This window comes from Arvicola amphibius, chromosome 5, assembly GCF_903992535.2.
Source record: "Arvicola amphibius chromosome 5, mArvAmp1.2, whole genome shotgun sequence".
In the NCBI taxonomy this organism is placed as follows: Eukaryota; Metazoa; Chordata; class Mammalia; order Rodentia; family Cricetidae; genus Arvicola; species Arvicola amphibius.
In genome coordinates this window covers 30,424,844-30,449,531 of record NC_052051.1, presented here as the reverse complement: position 1 = coordinate 30,449,531, position 24,688 = coordinate 30,424,844, and the positions used below count along the sequence as shown (strand labels likewise).

At 38.8% G+C, this 24,688-nt stretch overlaps 1 protein-coding gene across 3 annotated transcripts in view; it reads right to left on the bottom strand.

Annotated features, from left to right (window-relative positions):
• Ralgapa2 (Ral GTPase activating protein catalytic subunit alpha 2) overlaps nucleotides 1-24,688 on the bottom strand; it is a 264,147-nt gene that overhangs the window by 126,967 nt on the left and 112,492 nt on the right. For all 3 annotated transcript variants that reach the window (XM_038329480.2, XM_038329479.1, XM_038329481.2), the window contains 3 exons: nucleotides 21,441-21,634; nucleotides 20,071-20,169; nucleotides 19,691-19,846 (listed from right to left, as the gene is read on the bottom strand). In XM_038329480.2, the coding sequence (XP_038185408.1) occupies nucleotides 19,691-19,846; nucleotides 20,071-20,169; nucleotides 21,441-21,634 (449 nt within the window). The remainder of the gene's footprint in view (nucleotides 1-19,690; nucleotides 19,847-20,070; nucleotides 20,170-21,440; nucleotides 21,635-24,688) is intronic.

The following is a 24,688-nucleotide window of genomic DNA, read 5'->3' as shown; positions in this document are numbered from 1 at the left end:
TAACATAGGCTATTTTAAATTAGAAAACTGAACAGCAGCACCGAATACTGTAGAGATGCACTTCCTCAGTAATACTTGAGTTGTTGCAATATTTGATTATCCATTTGGTTGTTACAGAAAAATTAACTGTTATAGTATACTGCCTGTATTACCTCTAGAGATGGGCTTTATGTGCTAGATTTGAATATTCTTGAGCCTGGGCAAGTACACAAACCTTTTTAAAAGAAACATAGATCAGTTTTGAGAGATCTTTAATGCCCTTGAAGTGGTTTTTGTAGGTGTGAAATAAATGGGGAGAATTTGAATTGGTTCCTCTTTTTATAGCACTGAAATTAAGTCTACTTAATTTATCAAGCCATGTTCATGCCCTGATTTTTTTATACTTGTATCTATCAGCAAACATTGATAGATTAAAAAAAAAAAAAAGATGTGTGGAATCTCTGAGGCCAGCTCTTTAAAGAGCTAGCTCTCAGCGGAGGCACTGCTCTGTGAACTCTGTGCTAACATACTTTGAGGGCTGTTTCCTTCCCACAGCAGCTCTTCCACTTTCCATTCTCACCAGGAAAGCTCACGGATTCTTCTATTCTTGTCAAAATTATTTTCCCTTTTAAGGAAATTACCTTAACAGCCATCTTAGTGAATATGAAGGTGTTCCTTGTAGTTTTGATTTACATTTCTCTGTGACTGACTGTATTCAACATTATTTCCTGTGCTTGTGGGTCATGTTGATGTCTCCTTTGGAGAAATTTTAGTCTATTTAAGCCCTTCATTCTTTTATATTTGGGCCATTGATTTGCTGTTTGATGTGGGAGGGTCTTCTGTTTTAATAAAGAAACTGCCTTGGCCAGCCCTTAGGTGGGTGGAGTTGACAGAACAGGAAGAAGGAAGTGAGGTAGATGGCTCAGTCAGATGCTACGCCTCTCCTAAGTTAGACAGACCACCGTGCCTCTCCAGAGAGAGATGCCAGATACGATGAAGCTCCAGCCCAAGATGGACGCATGCTAGAAACTAAACGGTAAGGCACCACTTCGTGGTGCTAAACAGATTATTAGATATGGGTTAATCAAGATGTGAATAAGAGGCTGAAAATAATGGGCCAGGCAGTGTTTAAAAGAATACAATTTGTGTGATGTTATTTCGGGGTAAAAGCTAGCCAGTGGCCAGGAGCTGGGCAGGATGAAAAGCAGGCCTGCCCGCAGCTCCTCACTACAGCTGTTAAATTGCAGTGTTTCTTCAGACACTCTGGCCAGGAGACCTTTATTGGGCATGTGATATGAAATATTTTTAACCATTTTGTGAGTCATTTTTTCACTTGTGTGATATGTCCTTTGATGCATGGTAGATTTTAATTTTGGTAAAGAACAACTTACATGCTCCCCTTTTCTTTTGTTGCTTATCATTCCTAAGTCTTTAGTGTCAATTCCAAGAAAGTCACAATTTCCTGTTTTACTTTCCTTTAAAAACATGGTTTTAGCTTTGACACATCATTTAGACCAGTGGTTCATTATGAGTCAAATTTTGCATATGGTGTGAGGTTGAGATGGAGGCTAATTTCATCCCATGTGTGTGTTTTATATGTGGTGTATCACATATATGCGCATGGGTATGTGAGTGCATGGACATGCACAGAAACCAGAGAAGACAGGTGGCCTGCTCCCTCACTCTGTTTTACTGTTCTTAGGGTCTTTCACACTGGCTGCAAGCAAGTTCCAATGATTCTCCTGGCTCTACATCCAACAACACTGGGGTTGCAGCCAAGTGTGGCGCTGCCCAGCTTTTTACATGGGTGCTGGAGTCTGAACTCAGGTCCTCATGCCTGAACAGTAAGTACTCTTACCCAATGAACTGTCTATGCAGCACCTAATTTTATCCCTTTGTATGAAGATGTCCAACTGTACCAGCATGAGAAGAAATTACTTTTTCCTCATTGTATTATTTTTGCAGCTACATCAAAAACTAGTCAAAAAACACCATAGATATATGTGTTTCTTTCCATGTTCTCAATTCTACTTTATTGCCACTTAAGAATACTATAATTTTAGTAAGTTTTGAAATCGGAAACTATGAGTTCATATTGTTCTTTTAAAAATATTACTTCATCTATTCAAATTCCTTGTAATTCCATGTGAATTTTAGGGTCAGCTTTATATTTATGCAAAAAAGGTTACTGGGATAATAAGGATTGTGTTTAATCTGTAGATCAGTTTTGAGAATATTACTGATATTGTCTTCAGAGCTAGAAATGTGGAATGTTTTCCCTATGTTTATATAAATTTTAATTTTCCATAGTAGCATGCATAATTTGTTATGTTCATATATTATACTGCTTGGTTAAGTTTATCTCTGAATTTTCATCTTTTAAGACCACTATAAATGAATTATAATTTTATTAATTTCATTTTCAAATTTTCCATCACTGATACTTAGAAATATAATATAGGAGGTTCTTGTATATTAACCTTGTATCTTGTAAGCTTACAAAATTAACTTAGAGCCGGGCGGTGGTGGCGCACGCCTTTAATCCCAGCACTTGGGAGGCAGAGGCAGGTGGATCTCTCTGAGTTCGAGGCCAGCCTGGTCTACAAGAGCTAGTTCCAGGACAGGCTCCAAAGCCACAGAGAAACCCTGTCTCAAAAAATAAAAAAAAAAAAAAACACAAAATTAACTTATAATATCTAATAACTTGTATATATTCTATACATATACATAGATTAAAGTACATTATATATGTTCATAATATAATGTATATAACTATATACATTATATATAAGTATATTTTCTTAACTACCTTTCTATGCATTAGAAGACTGCAGGGGTTGGGGAGGTTAATTTTGGCTCACACCTTGATTGGATTAAGAGGCAACAGAACGTTAATGAAGGACACGTTCAAGAGTGTCTGTGAGGCATTTCCAGGGAAAGAAGCTTGATTCCCAAGTGTCCCAAATGAAGAAAGGGTGGGGAAGAATAAAGTGAGCTTCCTGCTCAACCACAGACCATGCTGCTCCTGACACCATGCCTTCCTAGCCACCGGAGACTGTATTTCTCTGAACCGTAAGCCAAAATAAATTCCTCCTCATTTATATTTGGTCAACAGTGAAGAGAAAAGTAACTAATAGGACACTTGGGAATAGAGGAGGGGATAACCCACATCCTTGATTTGTTCTTCACCATTAAAGGGATGTTGTAATTTAAGAGGGTAATGTGTTATTATTTGGTTAGATGACTGCCATATACTATGATGTGACATCTAAACCCAGATAAACCTGTATTCGAAATAGTTGTGAAGAATGGCAAATTAGTGTCTTCCACAAGACTGTGTACAGTACTGTGAGATCAGCATTACCAAGAGAGAGTTTATGTTCTATCACTTGACCCAATTAATTTTCTTAGCCCTAATTCTCAGTCACATGAACCAAACATAAAACCGCTTAATTCCGACCAATGCAACTCCATGTTAACTGCTCGAGCGTCATGAGGTTACTTCTGCCTTTCATGTGTATTTCCTTCAATAGGCAGGTCATATTCCACTAGGAGACTGACAGGAAAATGGAAAACCCATTAGAAAATTCCAGCACCTTTTAATCCCTTGTAATGAAAACTGTCGAGGGCCATAGAAAGAAGTGACTTACAAGATGCACAAAGGGACCTTGAAGACACTGGTCTACAATATCTCAATCATCACCCCCATAAGCCTCAAATCCACAACACTACAGTTTGTATAACAGGCTGGTTTAATGAGGTTGATACAATGCAAAAGAGCAATTATTAACTCCTCAAACAAGACCTCAGTAAATGAGGGCTGAAACAAGCTGTTGTCAACAAATAACAGCAGTGGGAAGGACTTGGCTATAGCGTGCTCTAAACACTGGACACAGATGCAGCCTGACGAAAGAAGACCAGAACTACATAGACCTGACCTGATAGTCAAAGATGAGGATAGGCAGCTATACATTGCAAGGAAATTCCTAGGGTCCAGAAAGCAGGTTAGGAGGTTGGAAGAAGTCACTTATTCTTTGGGAGATATCCAACTGCTTGTTTTAGTAAAGTCTGTCCCCTTTACTTGACTTCTGTGCAGCCTTTTATAAAGTTCTCCAGAGGAGATAAATGTAAAGCATCACATGACCACCATCACAGGTGACAAAATGGTTAAAAGTGTACTTTGTTAAATAAAAAAAAATGTGTTTTGGTACATTATCATATAAGCAATAGCATTGGGAAAAAATAACGCTGGGTGTGATGGTGCATGTCTTTAATCCCAGAACACAAGGGCAAAGGTGGTTAGATTTCTATGAGTTCAAGGTCAGCCTAGTCTACATAGTGAGTTTCAGAATAGCCAGGACTATAAAGACACCTGTCTCAAAACAATAACAACAACAGAAATTATTAGATGAAATCACAGCCTTCAGAGTCAGGTTCCGCCTACAACCACCAGCAGCAACGGTGCAGCTGTTTCAGTGGTTGGATGAAGCATCCTTTGAGTATAAGCCCATCAGCGGTACAGCTGGATTTTGAAGTAGATAGATTCATATCTGGATTCCATAGTGGCTGTACAAGTTTGTACTCCCACCAGCAATGGATAAGTGTTCCCCTTATCCCACATCCTTGCTAGCATGAGCTGTCATTTGTTTTACTGATCTTAGCCATTCTGACATGTACAAGATGGAATCTCAAAGTAGTTTTGATTGGGTTTCTCTGATGTCTAAGGAAGTTGAACATTTTTTAAAGTGTTTCTCAACCACTTGAATTTTTGTTCTTTTTTTTTTAAATTGGATTATTTGGTTTGTTGATGTCTAGTTTCTTGAGTTCTTTATATATTTTAGATATTAGCCCTCTATCAGACGTGAAGCAGAGTTATTAAAAATCTTTTCCCTTTCTCTAGACTACTGCTTTGTCCAAATGATGGTATCCTTTGCTGTGACAAGGTTTCTCAGTTTCATGAGATCCCATTTATTGTTGATCTAAGTTCCTGTGCTAACTAGTCTTTTTCTATGCCAATGAGTTTAAAGCTATGCCTCACTTTCTCTTCTGTCCAGTTCAGTGTATCTGGTTTTATTTTGAGGTCTTTGATCCACTTGAGTTTTGTGCAGGCTGATAAGTATAGATCTATCTGTGTTCTACATGTAGACATTCATTTTGATCAGCACCATTTGTTGAAGATGCTGTCTTTTTCCAGTGTGTCTTTTCACTTCTTTTTCCTAACTTAGGCATTCATAGGTCTGTGGGTTTATTTCTGGGTTTTCAATTCAATTCCATTAATCAGCATGTCTATTTTTGTGCCAATACCATGTTCTTTTTATGACTACAGCACTGTAGTACAAGTTGAATTCAGTGATGGTGATAACTCTAGCAATTCTTATATTATTTAGGATTGTTTTAGCTATTCTTTTGTGTGTGTGTGTGTGTGTGTGTGTGTGTGTGTGTGTGTGTGTGTGTGCATGTATGTGTTCATGTGCTCTCTCACAGGTGCTCAGGTGTCATGGTATGGGTGTGGGGATCAGATGGATATAGGCCCTCTCCTTCAACCTTGTTTGAGACAGGGTTTCTTTGTTTTCTGCTACTGCATATTAATACCTGGTTAGCCGGCCTGCCAGTTTCCAGGAAGGCTCCTGTCTTTGTCTCCCATCTCACAGAAACTGCGGAGTTAGAAACTTGTGCCACCACATCCGATTTTATATGGGTCCTGGGGGATCTAAACTCAAGTCTAAACACTTGCATGGTAAGTCCTTTGCTTACTGAGCCTGTATCTAACTCCTATGTGCATCTTTAAATGTTGATCATGGAAAGCAAATGAGGTGAATTTCAGAGCTACATCAGGTCCTCTGGATGGTCTGTGCTCTGTTATGGACACATTTCAAATGATGCCCCATTAATGTTGTCTGAATTAACATTGCCTGAATTCAAATAGTACCTGAATTAACATTGAAAGGAGAACATGCTTTTGTTTATGTCTAAACCTTGCCACTAGCTGTAGCCACTGGCTTTGATTGATTTTCTCTGTTTCTGTAAAGTGAAAAGATGAAATGTAGAGCTCCTAGATTTTTTTTCTTTTTTTAAGTTTTCATGGTTGAAGATGCATAAATGAAATACCTTGTTGCTTAAATTCAGTAGGAGTGCTCTTTGCCAGCTGATTTCCCTGTACTCTGGTGCGATGGGTCCAGCTTGGACGTCAGCATTAGGAGGAAACGGCTACTTTACTCAGTTTCTACCTTTGGCAATGCTCACTGGAGAGGAAAGGAGAAGGTGAGAGGGCGGCGAGGGAGGGAGTGTAGGGAGAGACAGCTAAATTTAGGGGCCATCTGAAGAGTAGTATGGAAACCTAATTCAGTAGGAATCTCCTAAAATATATACATATATGAAGTTGATCTAAATGAAATTATCAAGCAATACAGGGGGCAGAGGCATCTCCTGTCACCAACTGCAGCCATCTCTTGTCATCAAATGAAGTTCCTAATACTGGGATTGGGTTACCTTTAATTAAGTTGCTGATCAAAACAGTCAAGGTGCTGAACAGAAAGGCCCCAGTCACTGAAGACAATACCTACACAATTCATTAAACATGGAAAAGTCGAGCTGGTGCCTATATAGAGCCTTCCCCACTATATGCTAGCTCTATGGTACAGAAAGTTCTCTTCGAGCTACCAAAGGAGAAACGTAAACACCAACCCAGACAAAAACCCTTTGATCTACAAAGGTCTGCAAGATATGCTAGTGCAATGATAACACAAAGCTTGTGAGAGCAGCCAATCAATACCTGATTTGACTTAAGGCTCTTTCCATGAGATAGAACCTACACCTAACACTGCTTGGGTGACTAAGAACCAGAGACTGGATAGCCCAGGGATAAAACCAAATACTACTGTTATAAACAAAACATTGATGTGAGATTCCCCTCTGAATGTTGTGAATATCATTGGTTAATAAAGAAACTGTCTTGGGCCTGCACAGGGAATAGAGGTAGGCAGGGAAAACTAAACTGAATGCTGGGAGAAAGGAGGCAGAGTTAGAGAGAAGCCATGTAGCCCAGCTGTAGCCGGATGGAACTTTACTGGGTAAGCCACAGCCATGTTGCAATACACAGATTAATAGAAATGGGTTAAATTAATATGTAAGAGTTAGCCAAAAAGAAGCTAGAGCTAATGGGACAAGCAGTGATTTAATTAATACAGTTTCTGTGTGATTATTTCAGGGCTGAGCAGCAGGAACCAAGAAGCAGCCTCTTTTCAACAAAACATAGCAATAAAATGACTCCTAATGACATTCTTCTGTATAGATTAATGCTTTCCTTGCCCAGCCCAAGAAGCTTCCTTCTGTACATGGTAGGAACAAATACAGAGACCCATCAGACCTTGGAACACTCAGCCCTAAACAGGATTATCTCCATCAAATCCCTCCACCACCAGGGCTCAGGGCACCCTGTAGAAGAGAAGGCAGAAAGAATGTAGGAGACAGAGAGGACTGAGGATACCAAGAAAACAAGGTCCTCTGAATCAACAGGATCCATGCACATATGAACTCACAGAGACTAAGGCAACATGTACACTGCTCTGTCCCAGAGCTGAAAGGAGAAGTATATATATACACCCATCCTTAACCCAGAAGCTAATTGATAACCACTTACAAATGAAAATTTACTTTTCTCCAATGGAGTCTCACTGGGGAAGCAAACCATTCTTAAGGATAGGCTGCATGCCCAGCAGTAGATGGCCAACAGAAAATGAACTCAATGGCACCACGGGAGATTCTTTTTCTCCTAATGTCATGGTAGGGTTGTTTATTTTATAAATCTTACATTATTTTTAACTTTAACTTTATTTATATAAATATTTTCTCTCATTCTACTTTACAGCTCCTTTGCGTATACATTATAGCTTTTAGTTTTTATGAGATTCCTAAGGGTGAGAACAAGTTGGTCTCTGCATCTGCTTCTTATGCCTGTTATAGAGAGTTCTTTTCCTTCTGTCTGTTTTGTTCTACCCAATGTGTTGGTTTTTGTTTTATCTTATTGTACTATATTTTATTATTATTCCTTAGAAACCTGCTTGTTTTCTTTTTGTTTTATTTTTTGAGACAGGGTTTCTCTGTAGTTTTGGAACCTGTCCTGGAACTAGCTCTTGTAGACCAGGTTGGCCACAAACTCACATAGATCTGCCTGCCTCTGCCTCCTGAGTGCTGGGATTAAAGGAGTGTGCCACCACCGCCTGGCAAAACCTGTTTGTTTTCTAAGGACAGAAAGAGGGTGAATCCATATGGGAGGGGAGAAGGGGACAAGTTGGGAGGAGTAGAGGGAAAGGAAACCTTATGATTATTCAGGGAAAATTGTATGAGGGGGGAAAAATCATTTTTCAATAAAAGGAAAAGAAAAACATACTCATACTAAAATAAGTAAGCACAAAATGAATGAATGAATGAATAAAAACACCCTAAAATGAAAGCCAACTGACACCTGACAACTTCCTACTTAGACACTGTAATCATTTCTTCCCCAGCTTTCAGCAATGACTTCTCAGGACAGGAGACAGCAACACGAGAGAGCAGGCCAGAGCACACGGCTTCTGCATGGGAACAACAACTGTGCCATGGAGATCAAGGACAGAACCAACCAGACGACATATGGCACTAGGTCTTATTGAAATGACCATGCTGCACGTGCCCAACAAACTCCAGTGTGAATAACAATGGTAGGCATTTTATTGTTATGTCTCCTTACTAGAAGGTTCTCTTTTGCTCAAATTTTTCTAGCCCACAAATACCTACCAGAGAATATTTTTCCATGAGAAAACAAAAGAAAAACTGTTGTTTATTGTTTCTTTAGAAAATAATGCTCTCTCTAAAATGTATTCCAGTAAATAGCATTAATAGCTGAACAATCTGCAATCACCACACCGCCACTTACTGCTATACAGTAAAAGAAATCGATGAAACAAAGAGCTTATTCCCCACAAGGAGAGCACGTTCCCACAGAAAAAAAACCTGCCGCTTAAAACGCTTCCCTAGTATCCAACATATCCTTTATAAATTCTAAACCATAGTCATGACTGAAAATCTGTTAATGTCAACAGTCTTTCCCCTGCAGATGGGAGCTTACGTACCCTCTCTTCTTTAATATAACTGAAGTATATTGTAATACTTCCAGAAGCCATCCCTGTCATACCTCTTTGACTAGAGAAAAACATGAATTCTCTTAAAACTTTCCAGATTCTAAATAAGAAAGGATGATCCTGTAGGTAAATCAACTATGTCTTAAGCCTCGGGGGAAGCAGCTGCAGTGAGAGGCAAATGACAATGGAAGGACATCTTCTGTGAAATACCCAGAGAGCACCTTGGGAACCCATTTCAGAGACTAAGCAGCAAAACAGAGCCACACAGCTGCTGACTCAAGGTTACAGCCACTTATGGATGAGGCCAGGGCACAAGCCATGGCTGAACATGGCTTTCCCAATGCAATCCAAGAAAACTCTGGACAGCCCCGCAGAGCTAGAGGGATTTAAACACTCACACTCACTCGTCATGTTTGAAGAGAAAACTGCATGATAAAATGCCTCCAGCAGCTAGAAGTCAGCTCGGTAGGTAAGAGTGCTTGCTTGCAATCATAAGGACCTGAGTTCAACTCCCCATCACCCACATAAAAGCCAGATCTGGCCACACAAACATGCAATCCCAGCACTGGTTCACTGGGGCTTGCTCATGAGCTAGCATAGGTGGCAAGTTCTAGGTTCAGTCAGAGGCTCTGTCTCAAGGGAAAAATATATATAGATGGATAGAGTAGGCTACTACTATTACTACTATTACTACTACTACTACTACTACTACTACTACTACTACACACACACACACACCACACTTTTCCAGATGGTAAGTCAGAATTTCCCTACAAGTCCCAGCTTTATGTGGGATGCCCCTCTCTATGCTGTGAATGTTTTATTACCATTGGTTAATAAAGAAGGGGCTGCTTTGGTCTATGGCAGGACAGAATATAGTTAGGCAGGAAATCTAAACAAAGATACAGGGGAAAAAAGGCAGAGTCTTGGAGATGCCAGAAGGTACCAGCAGCCACAATAGAAACAAGATGTTATGGTAAATATAGACTAATAGAAATGGGTTAATTTCAGTTGTTAAGAGCTAGTTAACAATAAGCTCGAGCTAATAGGCCAAACAATTTATAATTAATATTAAGTCTCAGAGTGTTTATTCAGGAGCTGGTAGCAGGAAAGAAACCTCCAGATACATCAGCTCACAAAGTAAAACAACCTAATCTTTCACGTAGTACCGCCTTAGCTACTTAAAAAAGCAACTGTCTATATCTCTGTGCCAACATTCTTCCATGCAAGCTGTCCTCTTAGCCAGCCTTCCTCTCAACTAGAGTGTCAGGGTCTTGGTTGGGTAGGGAAGTGGCTTTCAGTTCTAATTTAGTACCTTGAACTTCACAGCTTCAGGTCACAAACTTATCAGACTGTGTTTCTAGGCAAAATCTACCTGAAGTCATCTGCATGTTCACCCGAATTAATCAGACCATGTTTCACTTCTTAAGTTAACTTAAAAAAAGAAAATCAATGGAGAATTTAGTTGAGTTCCTCTAGCAAAATTCTTGAAAAACAAATACTGGTAACTTCAATATAACCAATCATAAACATTTGCCTCTCTTAATCTCTCTAGTAAATGTTCATATGCTTTAATTTCTTGGTTAAGTGAAGGAGGCTGGTCTTACATATGTTTTGTGATTGCTAAGTTTTGCCACTGTGTTGCGTGGCTCTTTTCTCATCCCAGTGCCGTCTGCTCAACTGCTCTTCTAGGGCAAGGATTCTCTTCTCCAGCACTGTTGATATTCTGGGTCATAGATTCTTCATACGTCCTGTGTATTATGCTTCGACACACTAGATGCCAGTGAACTTCTGTCTGTCCCAACTATGACAACCAAAAATGTCTCTAGAAGTTGCCAAAGATCTTTGGGGGGTGGGGGGTCGTTCCCAAACCCCATCTTCAGACTCACAATTCTATGGTGAGAAGCTGACTAGCCCATCATCACAACAGAAAGTTAAAGCCTGCTCTAAAACTTGTAGCTGGACCCTGACTCTTAGGTGGCGTGGTGAGGTTGTTTTGGATACCCACGTTGCCACAATAACTGGTGGATGCAGAATGCATTGGCACAAAGGGAAGCCCTCCATGTTTTGCATTTCTATCACATTTACATTTATTTTGTTTGGGAAAAGACAAGACATATTCCAACGACTCCATTAAGGAAGGTTCTTGACTTGATCCTTGGGAGAGGCTATAGTAAATAAGATATACTTCTAAAAAGAGACTTCAGAGAAGAAAGATATATGAACTATTTGTATTATGTCATGTTGAATATATAAAAGATTTATGGTGGAATATGCATGCTTTATATTCTTCATTGATGGCATTTACTCAAAAGAAAAGCTTTACACCCTTAAAACCAACGAGGTAAATCAAAGGTTTTTTTAGTTTCTGGCCTCACAGGTGGACTAGTTTCTCTCTGAAACAGTCTCCTGTGCTATCATCTTACACATTTTAATGCTGTGAAACAACTTCACTGCACGCATATTAAACCCCTTAACTGAAACCTCTGCCATCTGTCACCTTCTACATATTTCTGCTTTCCTTATTGAGGTATAAGTGGGCTTGGCAGATTAACAAAAATAATTATTGGTTATATAGTTATAAAAGAAAATAAAAGGAAAGAAAAGAAAAACCCCTCTCTTTAAATATTTTTGCTGTAGCCAACCATCTGAAGTCTACATAAACACTGGTAGCTAAAATGAAGCCTAATAAAATTTATTTTCCTTGACAAAATTTGATAAATCTATCATTGCGACTTTTCCATGAAACTTAAGAAACACTCAGAAAGTTCTGGACACTACCTAGTGGTATTCATTTATCATTCTGAATTGGGTACAATACACATAGTGAGAGGAACACATATCACTTATCCTTATAACTTATTATTTTTTCATCAATCCTTGTTAAAACTTAAAAGTTTTATATATTCATGAAGTAAAATACTAATTTGAATGAAGTGAATTTAAATGATGTAATCATACAATTTAAAAGGTTAAATGTTTTGAAAGTCAGATTGCTTTTGGAAATACATAGTAACAAAGCTGGCTAACAAAAACCATCAAAGAACAAAGATCTTTAGACATTCTGTTCAATAAAGGAGTAAATTTATGATTTGCACACCAACTGTTTGACTCCAACAGGGTTAAAAATGTGTTTGCAGCCAGGTGGTGGTGGTTCATGCCTTCAATCCCAGCACTCAGGAAGCAGAGGCAGGTGGATTTCTCTGAGTTTTAAGGCCATCCTGGTCTACAGAGTGAGTTCAAGGAAGCAGGGTTAAAAAGAGAAACCCTATCTCAAAAGGAAGGGAGAGAGGAAAGAAAGTATGTTTCCTTAGGTAGAGAAAATGCCTGGAAATCTTCCCCATATATTTCTAATTTCTAATAGGAAAGAATTCTTGGGAATACACATGTGCCTGATACCACTATGGCATCCAAGGTGAGGGAAGGTTGAGTCATGAGTTGTCCAAATTTTGCTACAGAACCATTATTTCCTGTCCTTACATGAGTTTAATCTATTCAGGTACTCCATTCTACTGAGCCAGCCTTCCCTCTTTTTCTCAACTTATCTTGCCTTTCTCAACTAGCTTTGGCTTTGAGAAGCAACACGCTCTATCTTGTCAGAATACTTTCTGTTCAGTGGAGTATCTTACCTGCCCCCAATATTTCACATATACAAAATATATCTAAACAAAACACATAGAATATATAGAACACATACTCACCCACAACCCATTTGTGTCTCAGTCATCACTAACCTTCATTAACTTGTTCCTGGATTATTTTAATTCCCTTTCTGTTTTTGCTGTCATCAACTGTCACATGACTATAATTTACCCCACATAATCACTATGGTGTAAGCTCCCGAAAGTGTTAGGTTTTTTGTCTTTTGGTTTCTTGGGGGGGGAGGGGGGATCATGTTGAGTTTTGTGCTCTAAAACCATCAAAAGTGCTGCACTATCTGTGGGATGAAAATTCCTCAGTGAGCTGTGAAGCAAAGTACAAGGGCAATGCCTGTACGACCCACCTGCACCTGACTCTTCTGATGCTCCAGACAGTCTGGGGCCCTTTACAGTGCTGTCCTGCCTGCTTAGTCATGTTCACATGTTACTTCATCCACACATACTTGGCACTGAGTCAAAATGTTCTAGTCATTGGTCCTTGAGCATTGTCTGAGAAGTTGTAACATCCTACATCTTGTTCTGTAAATCCTGCCACTCTTAAGTCTTTCTAAGTCCTGCCAAGTCCAATTTCCTCTACGAGTTATTTGCAAAATAATTTAACTACAAGGACATTTGATGCCCAATTATTTTTTTTAGTTCTTTGTCCAGGTTAATGAATATTACAGATATTCACTTATGTATATCATACTTTCCAAACTCAAAACTTTACCAATGGTGAGAAATATTCAATGCAAAAAAGTTCTTGAATATTGTAAAATATTTAGGAAAAAAATGGTATGACCCTAACAATAAATATTTAAAAGTAAACCAGAAAACCCAAGAATGTTCAAGGACTTTAGAGTCTTCTAGGATAAGACTCTAAGGTCCTTTAGCGTAACTGATCCCTGAGCACTTGCGGCAAAGTTGAATCTTGTTCTCAGGTCTCACTGTTCTCAACAGGAGGCTTTTCCTCTATAAAAACTGCATATTAAAGCCATTTTGAAGTCATATCCTGAAGCATAAAGATACAAGAGTCATTGTTACAACAAAAATAGATTGAGATATTCCTTTTCCTTCACAGAACAAAACTGTGACTTTAAAAATTCTTTTTAAATGCAGTTTCTGTAAGGTGAGCCTTCCACAGCTCTTGTACTTCAAGATTATACAGTAGGTATCGCATAAATGTCTAAATGCCAAAGTGGCTACTCTATCGTGCCAACACTAAATTAAAATTCTGTGAATTGTTTTTTTTGTAAAAATAACTTACTATACAAAGTGAGGACTTTAAAGAGAGATTAAATTATTTCAGACAAACAAGACAAATAAGCCTCCACCTTCCCCAAATTTAGCATAATAATTCTTTTTCTATAACTGAACATTTCTATCAGTTTAGCTTTAATTAAGCTGATGAACTTATACATATTTACCATACAAGGTTCTAGTTATAAGGCTAAATTTCTAGCAAAGAGCAATTCTTTGTTTGAGAAAAGGTGATGCAATTATTACATATCACTGCATGATGCAGGCTGTCTGGGGTTATTAGAAGAGTTGGTATGGCCAATTTACATGTATCACCCCTGCACCTTGCTTTCATAGCTCACTGGTGAGTCTTACGCTCACTGAGGAGCCCCTGGGGATCTTTTTACAAACGACTGTTTATTATTATATTATTCCATCATATACCTCATGAGAGGAGGTTGGAACATCCGTTAAGAAAAATCATAAACTTATTTTGATTTCTATGATAGAATAATCTTCTATATATAGTGCTAAAATTATATCTATGTGTATTTTGGTATAGTTAAAAAGTACACTTAAAGAACGAGTTAAAATGTTCTTAAAACAAGTGACATATTGGCTACAAAATAAGTGACTGTAGTTAGAAGGGGGGAAAACAACCCAAGTTGGGTAAGTTGGTGCTCCAGGTGTACTGAGAAGCTAAACTGAACTGCTGTTGATCCTGCATTTCCAGGGCTCAGCAGCACCATGGAGCAGTCACTGCCAGAATCTTACTTGCAGACAACAGAATCCATTTTTCAAGAAGTTTGAGGACAGGAATTGATAGCAGTGTTAGCTGGATTACAGAATTTCCAGCTAAAGAATCAAGTATGAATTTCAACAGTCAAGGAAAGGGTAGCAAGCAAACACACCCAGTTACACCCTGAGGAGGCTGGCACTGGCAGAGATATGACTACCTACAGTGATGCTGGTGTCCAGGCAGAACCTCCAGACAGGAGGACCCAGTTCCCTCAAGATGTCATCCCATTACTCTCCAAGTTTTTCAGGTACTATGTCAACCCAGTTAGAAGGAGTGTGGCCCATGCAGAGTTCAGTCTTCTACCATCCTTCACTGACTTAGGTGAGAAGCAAGTAAAGAATGAGAGTAAGCCAATGACCATAGGACCACAAAAGACATTTCTAGATCATAGGTATACAAGGCAAAGTACATACTACTTATGTCTGACCCACAACACAAGGAGTAAGGATTTCTCCACTTGTAAAATTTCATAGTACATAAGTGTGTTTTTCAGCCAAATCATTATATTACAAAGTAAGATGACAAATGGGTAATAAAACAAATGCAACACTTTCAGTTATTGAAAAAAATGAAACGCATGAGGCTCTTGGAGTTACTGTCTTCATAGTCCTTTGTAGTCATTGGCATAAGGGTTCATGCTTAGCAAGAAAAGTCGCCCTCTATGGTCATGCTCCTCTGACACCTACAGAACCAGGGCATGATGAGCCCAAATGATCTGGCTAAGAAATGAAGGCCATGACTAGAACTCAGTTCCACTGAAGGCTCTAATTGTTACATATCTTCACATTATATTCTACCATATAATAACATTATGTTAATAAGGTTAAAACCTGCATGTCAATGGCTATTCTAGAGCAGAACTATATAGTCTTCTTCACCTGAGGAAAGCTTTATGCTTTTCTTCTTGCTGCCTTAGAAAATATGATAATATAACATTATACACAACAATAACAAAGATCCACATTTCCCGAAATTTCTATATGCAAATTTGCAACAATAACTTTGTATTACTGTAAGCTTTGCATTTAAAAGAGAATTTAACTTTGATGTATAACAGACAAATTAAATTACATTAAGACGGTAAATCTGTAAGTCATTGTTAAAAAATAGTTCACTTATTTTAAGAAAAGAAAACTTTCCAGTCTTTGATATATGCTCTTATAAACATGAAAATAAAATTCCTTTCCTCAACTGTCCTTTTCCATTTCACACATATTGATCTTTCCATATGTTTTAAATAATCATAAAATTAATAGGAAATGTTTTTAATAAATCCAAATCATAGCTCCTTTCATGTCAAAATATTTTGGGGAAGACTGAGGTGGAAAAGCTGCTTTAACATTAGGAAAAACTAAGAACAACCAAGAACAGCTTTAGATGAGAAACCTAAAAATGACAGAAAGCTGGAAAGGCAACTACGTGGGAAGGTATCTGTAGGTCAAGGCATCTGGAGGTCTAGTGAGTATGAACTGGAAAGGACTATAGTCAGGCAAAATAAAGCAAGGGAGGAATATGGTCAAGATGTGTTTGATCGACATGTTAGCTGTCAATCAATAGAAAAGACAGGCCCAATGGGTAAATCAAGCCTTTCCTCGAATTCTAACAACTTTTTGAATATGTGGCATTTGGCAAAAATTTTTAGATGTTTTGAACTTTCATTACTTGTGAGACAGGACATGATATTTAGCCAAGTGAACTGTGGAGAAGAATCAGTAGGACATCACATTGTTCCTGGCATTGTAGATCTAGGAGAAACAAAAACCCTCCCACTCTACCTCCACCCCAATACAGACACAATGCAGCTAAGCAGAGGAAGCCTAAAGGGAGATCCCTCATAGGCTGAGTAATCCTGCACATCACTCAGAGTTCATAATTGGTCACTATTATAAAGATGCTTAAGATCCTAATTATTTCTGAACTGGTAGCAAGATTAATATTGTTTTAAAAAATCCAAGGTCAGGCAAGGTGGTGTATGTCTTTATCGTGCATGTGGGAGGCAGGCAGTTCTCTATGAGTTTCAGACCAGCATGATCTACATAGTGAATTCCAGGACATCCAAGCAAGACCTTGTCTAGAAAAAAACAATAATGACAACAAACCTCATCATGGAGCGGGGGGAGGAATCACCACTATTTTATGGATTTTTTTTCAATTATTCAAACTACAAACCCACACTAAATCTACACTGAGAGAGAAAGGCTATCTGATAAGGGCATTGTGCTGGATATTAAATAAGTCAATAAGATAGCTAACACTATTACAAATGTTGTTTTAGAAGTACACATTTAGATTATTTGACTTACATAACAAATTTGGTGTCATATTAGATAAAACTATGCTTTTACATGATTGTACACAAGAACAGGGGGCCATTTATGAGATTTATATTTTATGAATGATTTTTACACTTGAATATCTCAATTACTTCAAGCATTTTGTTTGCAACGATACTTAATTCTTAGTGCTTGTTTTTATCTCAGCATTTTATTGAGCACCATGGACATAATCCTGACATTCTTAGATTCAGGACAGCATTTTGTAAAATATGATGTTGTACACATTATCACTCACAGGGTTCTGGCTCTTCCAGGAGTTTTAAACCACATGGCTAGGTTGAGCAGACAAGAGTGCCACCCAGAGACCAAAGGAGAAAACACATCTTGTATTTTATTTGTAAGACGAAATTAGTAAAGGTTCAATTAAAATACACACACACACACACATTTGCTATTACTGATTTTTAAAACAAAGGAAAGTCTTTAGACTTCTCCTTCTTCATAAGCAAATCCTTTGCATGGAAGTGTAGTTCTTTGCGACTCTCAAATAATGGAAAAAAGCCTTAACATGGTACCAGCCACAGGTGCTTGGGGTACCAATTAAAAATTAAATTTAACTGTATTCTCTGTAGCAAATGTTTTCTTTTCTTTTTATAATGAATATTGCATGTGTTTCCAGAAGTACAGATAAGTTCTCAAACAACCAACATGATCTATTTAGACAACTGGGCCAAAAGTTAAACTAATTAGCCAGAGACATTTCTTAGCTAAACAAGAAAGGTTTCTTTCATTAGAAGGACTCTGTAAGTTTCTTCTGGGGAAGAAATGAAGTTCACTTAGGGTAATTCTCTTTGGCAGACAGTCAGGATCTCTAATACATATACTAATAATTGTTAAGGTTAAAGTAAAATAGTTAATTCTATTAAAGTCACATAAAAATCCAGGCTGCTATTGGCATACACAATAGATTAATTATAGAGTACAGATGTATGATATCACCATTCTGTCCTAAAGTCTTTAATAGTGGTATTGCTGCTGGCATTGGGCTGTTTTTTAGGATTTATATTATTTTATAATAAATCTACAAAAGATCACTGTCTTCATTTAACTGAAAATACGATGTACATTAAAATGTGAAGACAATTTAAAGTACATAATTTCAATTTTTCCTGATACTACTTAGAGTTCTTAAATACTATAATCCTTATTTCATATTTTATTGTTTCATTTTCATACCTACACACCTTCTGACAGAAAGATGATTTAAAATTCACACCTCTTTATGGGACTTTCTAAAAAAAAAACTTCCTAAGTATTACTGCCTTGTGCTGTTTTCAGATTTATTTTTATTATATATCAAAAATTCTACAGCTGATCATTATTTCCAAATCGTATTTTTTCCATGAAAAATCTTATCAAAACACCACTTTAACATAAAGTCAACCTTCCTACACTGAGGGAGCTCATTAGAACCTTTGAAGTTGATTCTCTTTGCTATTTATACCCCTTAATCTTCCATGTGCCCTGCACTGCATCATTCTGAAGGAGGTGCTTTCACCTGAAGGGGCAGCTGGAAATAGTTAAGCAGAGCATACAAGCGCCTGTACTTAATGTCTCACTTAGACATCTATTTTAAAAATAAATGAAGCCCTGGGTCCAAGCTCAGCTGTTACTGTCAGTGTCTTCTAATGCTGCTCAGAGGGAAAAAGACAAGAACAACTCATTGAGATAATGTGGTAATGGATCAGAACAAAGCTCAATGAGTACGGCTCAAAGTTCATACCAGTGAACCAGAGAATATGGTGACCACTTCTCAAGCACTGGAAGACCCAAGTACATTCCAGAGAAAATGAATAAATAAATGTCAAGCTTGCCGCTAAGTCTGGTGGCCTGAGTTTAATCCCCAGGACCCACATGGCAGAAGGAAAACTGACTGCTTCAAGTTGTCCTTTGACCTCCACACTTCAGCTGTGCCACTAATGTGCCCACACTCCCAACTCCTACACACAAAAGAAATAAGCAAATATAACAAGAACAGTTTTCAAAAGTCCACATGTCTACCCACATCCCTCCTCCTGTCCCTCATACGTGCTAGGGAACTTCCCAAGAGAGGAAGACCGGGTACTGGTCACATCTTATTACCCTAAATCCAGGATCTACAAAGAGGGGACTGGAGCTTTGTGAAGAAGGCCTTGGGTCTTTTTGGTCCTACCAAACAAAATCTTCTATTTCTTTGGAATAAGTAAAAGTAACTCCACATCAAGGAATGCCAATATCCTTAGGTCATAGGAGATAGTACCTCACCAAAAGAATACAACTACTAAAACATGTATCTCCAAACACTTTGTAATTGGCCAGAACCGCAGGGGCAAAATAACTGAGATGGTACTTTGCAGTTGATAACAAAGACAGAGAGTGGATGATGTGGGTTGCAGAATAAAATTCAGATTTAGTTGGTACACGTAGAGTCAGGGAGGGGAACAAGCAAGAGTACGATAAATTTGAAAACCGTCTGTGTGAAGAGTAGAAGCCACCGAGGATTTAAGCATTTCTGGCATATTTTCACAAGCCCTGATACACATACAGTGTGACAAGCAGTTTCTCACTATGGTACACCATGATTAAGGAGTCACAGGATACCTGGTCCTCGCTGGTTAATCCCAGGTGCATCACAAGGTAGAAATGCACCAGGAAATCCGAGTTTGGCAGAACATCCTGGCGTCTGGTCATCATGGCGCAGATCAGTTTGTAGGCTTGCAGTTTGCCTTCCTTATATTCATTTGGCAGAGTTGTAGCCTGCCAAGGAGATGATGTTTCTAGATTAAATCAAGACCAGATGCAGAGCATTTCAACATTTCATGTACTTCTCAGTTTTCCTGAAGAGTTGTTTGGAGACGTGGGATGTGCTGGCTGGAGTAAGACCCAGTCTGTCTTCAAAACATGCAGTCTTGGACAATTACAGTTTTTAAACTCAATTTCAGAAGGGAAGAGGAAATTGCAATAAAAGAATAAACACTTGCCTTGAATAGCCATGATGCAAACATTCTGAGTGGTGGGATCAAGAGTGGAGGAGATGGGGACGACTGGTTATCCAGGCTTATTGCTAGATTGTCTCGTATCTAATTCAAAAGAGAATTTTGGGTGAGGTAACATTCTACTTATTCCAATATATAGCAATATTGTATAACCAAGAAACCAATTCCATTTTTTGGGGGGGGTTTTTTTCGAGACAGGGTTTCTCTGTGGCTTTGGAGCCTGTCCTGGAACTAGCTCTTGTAGACCAGGCTGGTCTTGAACTCACAGAGATCCGCCTGCCTCTGCCTCCCGAGTGCTGGGATTAAAGGCGTGCGCCACCACCGCCCGGCTTTTTTTTTTTTTTTTTTTTTTTTTGGAACCAATTCCATTTTTTATATGTGGAATGAGAAATCTATAGTATTTACATGTTTTTTTTTCTTTTTTCTTTTTCTTTTTTTTCTAAATTCCCAGCTGGCCTGCCCCACCCACAGCTGTTCCTCTCCCAGCTTTGATTCAGCAGGCCCAGCACCAAGGTTTTTCTTTCATTATGAGATTTCTTGTCCTTTTGGATTGTGTCTGACTTATTTCATGTAGTTAGAGCTTCAAACTCAAAAGAATGGCATTGCTTTTCCTAGCACGTGAATACCTAGGGAGGTCATAAACTCCAAATGGTAAGAAATGATTTCATAGCCAGGAGGTGGTGGCGCACGCCTTTAATCCCAGCACTCGGGAGGCAGAGGCAGGTGGATCTCTGTGAGTTCGAGGCCAGCCTGGTCTACAAGAGCTGGTTCCAGGACAGGCTCTAAAAAAGCTGCAGAGAAACCCTGTCTCGAAAAACCAAAAAAAAAAAAAAAAAAAGAAATGATTTCATAAATAAGGCTATATAAACATAAATCATAATTTGAAAAAATATTTTATGATGGAAAATGTACATTTAGTATCAAAACAAGAGACAGGATGAAAAATGTATCTAAGAGTGAGTTTATTTTATAAAATGTCTTTACTCATGGAAATATATATTTTATGTATTAATTCTGGTTATTCTATAAAATGGGGATATAAATATCTTCATGCTTTTCTACATTTTCCCAACTTTGCACAATAAAAATACCAACACTTTACTAAAATGAATAATAAATCCATATAGTATTCTACTCTTAATATCTTCTATTCTTATACTTTTGTACTAAATGAAGTAACTCTTAGGCATTTAATAAAGTATTAAAATGACAGATATTATGACTTATTCTTGGGCAATCAAGTGGACTTCATTTAAACACACAATCTGCATTTTAAAATGCAATCAATAGATAATATGTTAAATGATGTATGTTAATTTTTCTGGATCAGTATAAGAGGTAATAGCAGAACACACCTTGGCCAGCTTGTACCACAGATCATAGAGATAGCCAAAAACCCTGGCATGGATCTTCGGTGACTGGATATTATTCACATCCCCAAGGATTCCCAAGACTCTTCGCCATAACACAGCAGCAGAATCTGGATGCCAACCAGTGAGGTTCCCTCCAGCAATTATACTACAGTCGTCTGCAAGACGTTCTCTGCTGTCTGTGGAGAAAGAATGGAGAATCTCTGCCCAACATGATCTTAATTTCATCATCACAGTATTTTTTAGCCTTACTGCAAATTACCTGTGCTTAAATTTTATGAATTCTCAGTAAAGTAATTAAGATTTAAAAAATGGTTGAGAATTTGACAGAACAGAACTAGAGAATTAGTCATGAAAGGTCAAATATTTGATTCTTCAAACTGAAAGCCCAACAAGAAAGGATGTATATGCTTAGGCTGATCCTGAGCAGGATTTTATGAAGGCGGCAAGAAGATGAGGGAGATTTCAAGTAGGATGGGTACCATAATAGCAGACAACCCGGAGTATCACAGCGGAGTGATATTTGTGTTAGTTTTGATGGTTTATTGAGAATAATTTGCATACAAGGAACTTTCACGCCTTGAGGTCTAAGGAATGCACACAGTCATGTACCACTCACCTTTCGCTCCCCGATAAGCAGGCAGGGCTCAGATCCATCGGTCTGAAGAGCACCCCTTTCAGTTAGCCCATTCCTCACTCTAAGCCCTTTACACACGCTGCTTTGTGCTCTGTTCCCACAGATCTGCCCCTTCCAGAATCCCTTATCAACTGAATTCTAGGAATCAGCCTTTAGACCCTGTCTCTTTTATTTAACAGAACATACTTGAGATTCATCCGTAGAGTGTGTACATTGGGAGTCTGATCCATTTGATTTCTGATTAAGATTCCATTTTGAGATACAGTCCATCTCTTCATTTGGTGAAAGACATTTAGATTGGGAAACTAGGAATAAAACAGCCAGGAACATTCACACGCAGGTGTTTGAGGGGACATATATCGACATTTCTCTTTGGTAAATAACTGGGTTGTACGTAAGTGCGTGCTCAGTACATGACCAAGTGAAGAAAAGAGAGACTATTTTCTGAAGTGGCATTTCCATGAACCAGTACAGTTAGTGTCACCCTGAGTGGAGTGCAAAGTATCACTTGTCCATATCCTCACTAGGACTTGGTTACCACAGTTTCAAGTTTTGTGTCCATTCTACTAGGTAGGAGGTGGTAACTTGCTGACATTTTCATCTTCACTTCTTTACTGAGTTAAATATATTAGGCATGCAGTGGCACGTGGTTTGTGCCTGGATAAAGTGGGCAAGTGGCATGCACTGCAGTGTGGGCAAGGTCTTGGGATAGAGGGATGGTGCTAGCTGCCCAAAGCACAAGCAAATCTTCCAACGTGCAAAGTTTCACACTCTGAATCAAATGTCTAATGGATTCAATGATGTATAGGCACCACTGAAGATACAGAAATTTGTTCTTGTGAGCCTGTTGTTTTGTGGTGGCTAATGACTAGAGAAGACCAAACTAACCAACTCTCAAACTTTCTAAAATTGTGAGCCTCTGGATTTTATTTTTGTCTTTGTTACTTTATTAATGTGTATGTGAAGGAAGCTGGTGGATGGTGTGGGTCTGTACCTGCACCATGAAAACAGGCAACCAGGAAAGTCTCAGGTGACAGCTTGCAGGAGTCAGTTCAATCCTACATGGGTCCTGGTTATCTAACTCAGGTCTTTGGACTTGGTAGCAAGGGCCTTTTCCTGTTAAGTGCCATTCCTTGCTAACCCCTTAAATTATTTTGATGATTTTTATTTATTTATATATTTGTGTATGTGTACATGCACATGCCATGATGTGTGGAGGTCAGAGGACAAATTTTGGGCGTTGGTTCTCTCCTCTTATATAGATCCTGATGATCAAACTCACATATTTACACACTGAACCATCTTGCCAGCCCACTTAGCCCACTGATGTTTTCTTTATTCTTTTGTTTTTGTTGTTAAGAAGAGAGAAAAATAACCAGAAATACATTTAAGGCACTCAAGAGTGCTGCATCATAGCAAGAATATTTCTCCTATATGCTCTATAGAATAAACTGTAGCCAGCAACCACAGCATCGCATGATATTTTCTAACTTCTCATTCTTTGGACAGGAAATACTTCTTCCGCATACCCTTTTCTTACAGTTCTTCCCTTTTATTTCCTGGGGAGAGAGGTATTCTCCAAACCTTTTGCAGCTCAGAGATTTCATTCCAATTTGCAAACCCCCTCTGGAGACTGCCCAAAGCTCCTGATCTATCAGAACCTCAGTCTCCACTGTGCTGTGCTCTAGCCCCTCCATCCCACTCATGTTTTCTTGAACAGATCACCTATGGTCTCTGTGGTGCTTAAGTAGAGCATTTCATTTTCAGTCCCCAGCAGATCTGATGTGTGCAGTTAGGCCTCCTTCCTGAGATGCTTCATTAGCTGACCCCCAGGTATGACACGCGCCTGGTTTCCCTCTTGGACCAGTTCTCCATCTCATGTGCCTTTGAATACTCAAAGACCCACAAGATGCTTCTCTCTTCCCTCCCACCATCCTTTTCTCACACAGAATAATGCCCCAGATTCAGGTGTCATTTACATATTCACATCTTTAAATACCTGATTTTTTGTCTCTGTTTCTTCAGTTCTGCATTTCTCCAATACCATCTGCTCACAGGGATCCAACTTTGACCTCACAAACACTAGGCCAGCATTGTACCCACTGAGTGACACGGCCAGTTGCAGAGCCTTCCTGGCATCTCCACATGCTCAGTGTGGACTTAGTTCATGAAGGCACAGACTCATATACCAATGTTCTCAACATTGGTATTTTGGATGGAGATTAAGGCTTTAAAATTTACTTATTTTGCACGTGCATATTTGTGTCTGATGCCATGATGCACATGTGGAGGTGAGAGGGCAGCCTGCAGGAGTCAGTTCTCCCTGCTATGACTACCGGATATTGAACAAAGGAGTCAGGTTTCACCTGCTGAACCACCCGAAAGCCCCAAATTTTTGTTTTTGGATGTTAGTTTGTTTTGCTGAGACAACATCTTACCGCACAGCCCAGGCTGACCTTGGATTTGCTCTGTACCTCAGGTTGGCCTGGAATTCTCTAGATTCCTCAGTCTCCTGATTCCTGAGACTACAGGGACATACTACCACACTTGGCTTATGCTGCTTTCTTATTTTTCCTAGAACTCAAACTCCAGGAAA